Genomic DNA, 9,136 nt, shown 5'->3' on the forward strand with positions numbered 1-9,136 from the left:
TTGGAAGACTAGTACCTAAAGCCCGGATGCGTTCCTGCCCCGCAGTTCTGCCCACTTTCTGCAGTGACTTCCGGGGAGGGTCCCGGATTGCGACTGTCACGAGCTGCTGGTCGGGAAGTAGCCTCCTCCCGCCCTGGGTTCCTCTGCTGCTGCCTCCGAGTCCTAGTCTCATGGCTGCAGTTTCAGGGGTCCCAGGCTTACTGCAGAGTGCTGCAGGTCGCTTTCTGGGGCCACCCCCACCCCCGGGCAGCCCTTCGGGGGGCCTCTGCGGCGGGCTGCGCTTGCCCCTTGCCTTTAGTGCACCTGCTGCTTGCCCGTCCAGCGGGTTTCAACTCCATTTTTCTCTTCTGCCGAGGGTAGAGCATCCTGAATTCACCCCTCCCTCTACAACCCACCCTGGGATAATAGAAACCTTCACGAACGCCCACTTGGAGATAACCTATCCATTGTTAATTCTGATGTATTTCCCTGGCATGAATATTGTTTTACAAAACTGGAGCATACAGAGTACACAATTTGGAATCCTTTGTTACCTGTGCATCATAAGCATTTCTCCATGCTATTAAAGGTGCAAAGTGTCATTATTACGGCTGCTATGAATACGCTATCAACATTATATAATAATTTACTTAATTATTGTGTTGTTGAGAGTTTTTATTGTTTTTAGCTTTTCACAAATATGTTGTGATTAAAGAATTACATATGAATTACAAAACAGACAAGACATTGGTTAACAAATGTGTATAAACGTGTGCCTGAATTTTGGTTTTGCCTAATAGAGTAAACTGTTAAAATGGTTATAATTTATTCTGCAGTACTGATTCTTAATTTTTAACTGATCTCAGACATGGTGGGAAGAAAGGCCCTAATTTACCCAAATGATATTAAAGGAAACAGAATGTCATGGATGAGATGCTCAAGAACGAGCAAGATGAGGGTTGCGCCTGGCTGGTTCAGTCGGTGGAGCATGCAACTCTTGATCTTGGGTTGTAAGTTCGAGCCCCACATTGGGTGTAGGGATTACTTAAAGATAAAAAGTCTTAAAAAAAAAAAAAAAAAGAATAGGCAAGATGAAAACAAGCTCTATGACCACTATGCGAAATTACTGCAGCAAAATAAGAATAATATTAGAGCAAAATATGGCTATAGTTTTAGTTTTGCAAGATGAAAAATGTTCTGGAAATGGATAGTGGTGATGGTTGCACAAAAATGTGAATGTACTTAATGTCACTGAAGTGTACACTTAAAAATAGTTAAAATGGTAAATTTTATGTTATGTTACCTTTTACCTCAATTAAAGGAGGGAGAGTTAGAAAGGAATTTAGTTGACAAAATACAAAGAAAACATAACTTAAGGAACAGAGAGAAATCCCTGACAACTGGTTTTTGCTGAGAATCAATAAAAGTGTGAATTCCATATAACCAGAGCTCATGGATGAAATGTTATAATGAAAGAGTGAGGTGAATGGGAGATTTCACTCCTGCAAGTGAACAAATTGAGTATCAAAGCAACACCCAATAATATATAGAAATAGTAAGAGGAAGAATCAATAGAGCTGAAAGGTGAATCATCTTCATAGAGAAATAAGCAGTTAATGCAGATAAAAATTAAGATTATGACATTATAGGGCAGCTGTTAGGTATGGAAGAAATTCAGATCAGCTAACGTAAGGATAATTGGTGCCTCTGACGTAGAGAGTTCAAAAACAGAAGGAAGATAAATGTGATGGTTTCAGAGATTTTCCTTAAGACAAATAATTGAAGTTGCACATTGAAAGAGCATAGTGTGTACCAGGAAAAAAAACTGACACAGAAAGCTTAGCATTAAGACACATCCAAACTAAGCTATAGAACTTTAAAGATAAAGAACTCTTTAGACATATGAATTCTCCCTCCCCTCTCAAAAGAGCAAATCACCTATAAAGGGGAAAGTTAAAGTTGGCCTCAGATTTCTACAATAACATTTAAAGCCAGCAAATAATAGACCGATGTCTACAAAATCCTAAGGGATAGAAAGTGTGACCCCAAAATATTATTTATTAAGGTAATAGGCAGATAACCTCAAACATGAAATAAATCAAAGGATACAACACCCCAGTGAGCTCTTCTTCAAGATAGTGCTTAACCATGAAATTGGGTAAGATCAGAGAGAAGCCACATTATAAACAAGGATATAAACAAATCTTTCTCAGGAATAGAGAAGCCACATTTAAAAAAGGCATTTTATCTATTTAAATAGTTAAATATAAAAAGCATTAAACAACTATGGGTCTGTAAATCTATCATACAGTTACACCTTCTTGTATATGAAATGATATATGTACATGGTTATTCATGACAGCATCATTTGTAATAGCAAAAGACTGAAAACAAAGTGTCCATCAGTCTGGGACAGATACATCCCACAACAGAATACAGTTATAAGTAAGATTGAGAACATACCTATTTATGTATGTATAGGAAAGTTACCCAAAATATATTGTTGGGGCACCTGGGTGGCTCAGTTGGTTAAGCATCAGACTCTTGGTTTCAGCCCTGGTCATGATCTAAGGGTGGTGATTGAGCCCGGCCTGACTCCACCCTCAGCGCAGAGTCTGTTCAAGATTCTCTCTCCCTCTCCCTCTTCCTCCCCCTTTGCTCCTCCCTCCACTTGCACTCTCTCTAAAATAAATAAAATCTTCAAAATGTATTGTTAAATGAAAAAAGCATAATGTACAATAATAGTGAGAGAAGGAGGGAAAAATATATTTTCATTTTGCTTATATCTGAAACATTGGAAATATATATAAAAAGCCAAATGGTTATGACAGGGGGCACTGAGATGGGACAAGGGTGAAAGTGGAACTTCCCAATGTACAGCATTTTGTGGTATTTTGACTTTGAATTGTGAATGTGTTATATATTTGAAACAAATTTTTTTTAACCATAGGAATGACAGTTATCAAATAGAATTGAAATAATGTAAACCCAAACAATGATTAAAAAAAATAACATATCTATTCAAAATTTGAGTTGGGAAGAAGAGAGATAGAAGGGAAACTGCTCGTGCTCATCTTTCAAAACAGTATCAATAGATAATGTCTAAATTGGAAACACAGAGTTTAGAAAACACAGAATGTCTGTCATTTACTTCATAACCCTCTTAATGCATTTCATAATCCTTTAGTGTGTATTTATAATCTCTTTTTTGAACCTTAAAGGGATCTTTTATGAAACAATACTTCTTGTGACAAAGATACATTTATTTGAAGTTTGGTAGCTGTCCCAGTTTTGTTTTAGCTTTTTTTCTTCTATGAAATCAAGTTAAATGAAAATCAGCAATTTTGGTAAAATAGCACTTGCATGATCCTATATTAATACAAGTACTTGTATTTATTTTTCTGCCCATCTGTCCTTGTAGTTGTAAAGAAAGATGCCTGAAGTTATATTGGTTCATGTTTTAGCAAGGATAATTTCTGGGTGGGTGGTTTTCGGGTGATTGGTTTTGTAAGGGGCCCAAGGGAGGGTGGCCCAAAATGTACCACAACGGCATATTGATTATTTTGAATTGAAGCTTCTTGGGAAACAAGGACATTCTTAGACCCTCCTCTGTCACCCTGAAAGCAGGAAATAAATCTCCCATATGAAAGCTACCCTCCCTGTACTAAGAAGTAAAAAGACATCCTTATCACCCGAGAAAGGATCTTTAAAGCCAAGAAAGCTATAGAAACAAACCCTGTTACTTTTTACTGATCTGCCATCTCAACCTAAATTCCACTTAGAATTTTTGTTAATTGAAACTCCCAACATCTGTTTTCTTTATCCTGTCAATTCCTCGCAAATGTGTTCTCTTTTGTCTAAAATGTATCAAAACTGCCTGCCTTGGTCATTTCTCCGGGTGTCAATTTCATCATTGGCCCTCTGTGCACACATAATAAAACTTAGGTTTTTTTTTCTCCTACTAATCAGTAATTCTTAAACCAGTTGGAAGAATCTTGGAGGAAAGAAGAAATTTCTTCCTCTCCTACAGTTTTTACTTTTTTTTGTGAGCTTTCGTAAATCATCGTAATTATCTATAACGAGAAAATACCATTTTTAAAAAAATAGAATAATGTTTCTTTAAGCATACACATGAGCACGCATATGTACAGAGGAAGCAAATGCCTTCAAGGTTTGCGGTGATTCATTCAAGTGGAAGGACTGCGGTGATTAAATAATTATTTTCTTTGTGTACTTTTCTACGTTTTAAAAACATTTAAGCAACGTGACATTAAATAGTATAACACTATATGGAGAGTAAAAGTTGCTCTCTATGCCCACCCCACCCCTTCCCCAGCACCTTGCCTCTTTTCCCTTCAGGCACACATGAACATTTGTTTGGGTTCAGGCAACCCTCTGCAGATCTTAGCGAACTTTTCTGTCCGCACACTGAGATCTACCACATTCTTTGAAGTGTCTACTTTATATTCTATTGTATGGATATGCCATTTAAAATTCTGGATGGATATCAAGGTTGTCCACTTCGTTCTCATAAAATGAGATTATTGTAACATTTCTTTGTGTAATTACATGAATACATCGTTAGTGTAAGTTTCTGGTGGAATTACTTTAGGGTATGTGTTTTACATTTTGTTTTAATATTTTTGTATTTTTTTCAAATCATTTTAATCAAATTAACTTCTTAATTTGTCAATGTTCTTTTTTATCTAAGAAATACACATTTATTAATATGTATATATAATAGGGGCGCCTGGGTGGCTCAGTCAGTTAAGTGTCCAACTCTTGATTTCGGCTCAGGTCATGATCTCAGGGTCGTGGGATTGAGCCCTGTGTGGGGCTCTGTGTTCAGTGGGAAGTCTGCTTGAGATTCTCTCTCCCTCTGCCCTTCCCTCACCTCATATGTGCGTGCTTTTCTCTCTCTAAAATAAGTAAATAAATCTTTAAAATATATATAGTAACAAAATTGTATACTCCAAAAGGGCTTATCATGAAAAGCAACATTTCCCTGTCCTTCCTCTAAGAGACAAAGTACTTTTAACTAATTTTAATAATTTCTTATGGTAACTATCTCAAAAATTCTTTTTAAAAATGTTAAAAAGCTTTCTTACCTCTTAATATATCAGCTTTAAACTACTTATTATGGCAGATAAGGATTTCATTCTTACACCATTCCTTTTATGGTTATATCACTGTTTTTTGCTAAATTAATAAGGTATATAGTATTATAATTATGAAAATATTGTCCACTGCCATGTCAAATAGTGTAGGACAAGCACAGTTCCTGTCTTGTACAGATTTGTTGTTTCCTGGAGTCTCTATCATTCCCTCTCCCCTGGTCCTTCCCGATTCTTTTTTCTCTGACCTCAGGTGAAAATTGATCCTTGGTTCATTTTGATATTGGTTTATGCAAGGATCTCATGGATACATTCTCTTATTTATCCTTTTTCTTTTTCTTATAAAATATTATTCAGATATTTGAAATTTTGATTAAAATTTTTCTTTGCATGTGGTTTAAAACTAAGATGATATGGAGCTTTACCTTACAAATCCTTGCCCTCACCTTGCCACCCATAGGCAATTACTTTTACTGGTTTATCATGCATTCTTACCCTTCCAGGTTTTCTTTAAGTAAATGCAAGCAAATATATCTTCACTTCTTCTTTATTTACACAAAACATTATAGTACTATATTCATTTTTCTTTGCATTGCTTTTTCCCCCTTAACATATACTGGAGATTTTTCTTTTTTTTTTTATTCGAATTGATGCACAGTGTTATAGTAGTTTCAGGTGTACAACATAGTGATTCAACTTCTCTGTAGGTTATGTTATGCTCACCACAAGTGTAGCTCCCATCTGTCACCATACTCTTATAATACCATTGACTCTATTCCCTGTGCTGTGCCTTTCAGCCCTGTGACTTACTCATTCCATACCTGGAAACCTGTATCTCCCACTCCTCTTCACCTGTTTGGCCCAGCCCCCCAGCCCCCTTCCCTCTGGCAACCATCAATTTGTTCTCCTTATTTATAGGTCTGATTCTGCTTTTTATTTGTTTATTCATTTGTTTTGTTTTGTTTTGTTTTAGATTCCACATATGAATGAAAATCATATGGTATTTGTCTTTCTCAGTCTGACTTATTTCACTGAGCATAATACCCTCTAGGTCCATCCATGTTGTTGCAAACGGCAAGATCTCATCCTTTTTATGGCTGCATAATGTTCCATCGTGTGTGTAGACCGCATCTTCTTTATCCATTCATCTATTGGCTCTTATCTATCCTTGAATAAGATATAGATATAGTTCTCTACTTATTTGTGTTCAATCACATTCCCTTGTTTCCTCAGGGCTCTCCATCTTTCTCCAATTGAGACTGATTATATTTTAAATGAACTGAATAAGCACTCTAATGAAATAAAGAAAAAAGTTTTGACAAATTTATAAACTTTCATTTTTAAGCTCTCATGAATATTTAGGTCTGTTTCCTAATATTTTTAGCTCATTAAAAGCAATAAAAAAGAACGTTAAGTATAGCAAAAATGTTTTACATTTTTGAAAACATGGATAAACATCACATGTTTTCAAGAGAGCATGTGTAATCTAACGACAGTCTCTTTTATGTAAACACGTTCTACTTTGCAGAGGACACACCTGGAAGAAAATGGGTCTAACAATTATTAAATAACTAATAATTGCTGAGAAGATAAGTTTATCTTATTTAATCCTTCAACGATTTTATATATTATTTGCTTACTTTATGAATGAGGAAATTGCAAGGTTCAATAACTCATCCCAGTTCACACAGTTAGGGGTGGAATTAAAAGTCAAGGTGCGTTGTGTGTCAACTATACTCCAATTAAAAAAAAAAACCCAGTCGTATCCTTCCCACTCTAGTCTGCTTTCTGGTCTGTCCTCACCAAACGTTACCCGCTATATTGTATTTTCTCTCTCTCTCTCTTAGTGGACGAGTGTTCGTCTGACTACACAATTGTGCTTCCTGTGATTGGGGCCATTGTGCTTGGTCTCTGCGCTGTGGGTTTGATTGTCTATGGACTCCGCCTAAGACGCGAATCATCTGGATACCAGAGAATCTAATTGGTGCCCTGGGGAAAAGAAAACAATGGGGTTTAGAGAATCCTTTCATCGGTTCCAGGATGTTGGGGATGTCCCTTAGAATTAGTCCTTCCAACGACGTATACCACTATCTTTCACAATACCCAAGTCATTTCTGATTGAAGGTCAAGCAGCAAATCAATTTCTGCATATTTTTTGTTCATTTTATGAAAGGCCTAGTGAGCTGTTTCAGAGTAAATTCCTCTGTTTCACAGAGAAAATTTCCTTCAAAATATTTTAACCATTCTAAGTCAACATTTGAGATATGTTAAATTAACATAATATATGCAAAGTGGTATATGCTTCCAAACTATAAACTAAAATGTCAATTGTAATTAATGCTACCTGTGTACATTGGGGATGTTATTTTATCCTTCATCTTTCCCATTAAAAAAATGCCTCAGCTTTGTCTATAAAATGGACTAGTGCTTTTACTATCCATGTTTTCTATGATATACATATGTCTGATGACCTACTTGCCTCTTCTTCCACTTTAATTAAAAAAAAATCATCAAAAAACCCACCATATCACAGGTTGTCTAGGTTTGATGTGACACCAACAAGAGGAACAAATCAACTTACACTCTTGATGACTCCTCCTGCAGAATCACTAGAGACTAAGAATTCAATGGCTATGGACAACGCAATTCACTAATCAGCAAGAAACAATAGCCCTTAATTTTTGTACACATCTATACCAGACACTAGGCTAAGTTTAGATCCATCCCATATAATTCTCACAACTTACAGATGAATAAAGTCAGACTTGAGGAAATTAATCACCTCCATGTCAACCAGCTCACAAGTGGCAGAGCCAGAATTTGACTGCCAGTTGGTCTGGTGGCAAGAGCTCTGGACTTCCCACAGCAGCGGTGACACTAAGTGCTGCCTGACGCCTCACACCAGCACAAGCTCCTTTTTCACAGAGAAAATGAATTTCTCCAGAATCATGAGAGATTAGGAGACACGAAAGGAGGACTTGGTGGGTAGTGAAAGAGCTGATCTTTAGTAAAGTTCTCTGCCTCCTTGAAGGAGACTGAGGGGCTCTATAAAACAAGGGTTTGTCATTTGTATGGGATTGTGCGGCTCTAAAGTGGCTCTTGGTTGCTCTAAAGATGAAGGCATGGAGGAAACTTCTCAGGTCATTTTTTATTTCTTTGAAAATAGAGAAATCTTCCAACCGCCAACCAACTTTTCTTTCTTGAATGTAGATCCCCCCCTTGTGGAACTTGCTTCTTCTGCACTGTTATAGCCACCTTTTCTATTCTAAAATTCACTTTATTCTGTAGAGCAACCTGCCAAGAATCGTACTCCTGCCTGTTTTTACAACTAAAGGAAGGAGCTGAGTCTTCTAACAGAAAAGACCACATACCCCTAGCATTCTTTAGGAAAGGAATAATTCAGGTCACCTTAGAGGACATGTTGACTTTCCTGACTTGTTCTCTTATGAGTCAATAGGGTTAGCAAGGTCCTCAGTTTAGTCTTAATAGAGTATTGAATTGTATTAAAAGTTTTTGTAATAAAAAACTTTATTTTGGAGGTGAATTTATGTCATTAGTGTCTTATAATTCGATTTTTGTGCTATAAAAATTTTTGTTTACCAACGTAGTGGAGGTTGTTGCTTGAATCAATACGTTAAATCATCTTTCTATAGTTCATTTTGTTCTATTCTCTACTGCCACTTTATTACTAGCTAGGAAGACCTATTTGAGAGAATCTGAATTTTTGAGAAGGAAACCACATTAAAGTTATAAATGAAATCTCCCAATTCTTAGACCAGACTAATTGACTAGATTACTGGTTTACTTAAGTGCTGCCAGTTTATCCATCCATTTATTCATTCATTCAACCAACATCAATTAAGGACTTACTAAATGCCGGATACTCAGGTAGGGGCTGAGATAAATAAGAAGAAGTCCTGTATTCACTGTATTAGTCCTGTACAGCTATATAACAAGTTAACTGAAAACTTAGCAGCTTAAAACAACACACATTTATGATCTCATGCAGTTTCTGAGGGTCAGAAATCCTGGAGCAGTTTGCT

The 9,136-nt window shown here is 36.5% G+C and overlaps 1 protein-coding gene across 2 annotated transcripts in view; it reads left to right on the forward strand.

Moving 5' to 3' along the window:
• The window catches only part of LAMP3 (lysosomal associated membrane protein 3), a 34,859-nt gene extending 27,294 nt beyond the window's left edge, over positions 1 to 7,565 (forward strand). The window contains exon 6 of one of the 2 annotated variants that reach the window (XM_032407096.1): positions 6,941 to 7,565. In XM_032407096.1, coding sequence (XP_032262987.1) covers positions 6,941 to 7,074 — 134 coding nt within the window. In that variant the 3' untranslated portion in view covers positions 7,075 to 7,565. Of the gene's footprint in view, positions 1 to 360; positions 911 to 6,940 lie in introns of those variants that run through there. The other variant, XM_032407094.1, reaches the window with a different exon arrangement.
• The last annotated feature ends 1,571 nt before the right edge of the window (positions 7,566 to 9,136 follow it).

The sequence above is a fragment of the Phoca vitulina genome, unplaced genomic scaffold (assembly GCF_004348235.1).
Source record: "Phoca vitulina isolate PV1807 unplaced genomic scaffold, GSC_HSeal_1.0 scaffold8, whole genome shotgun sequence".
In the NCBI taxonomy this organism is placed as follows: Eukaryota; Metazoa; Chordata; class Mammalia; order Carnivora; family Phocidae; genus Phoca; species Phoca vitulina.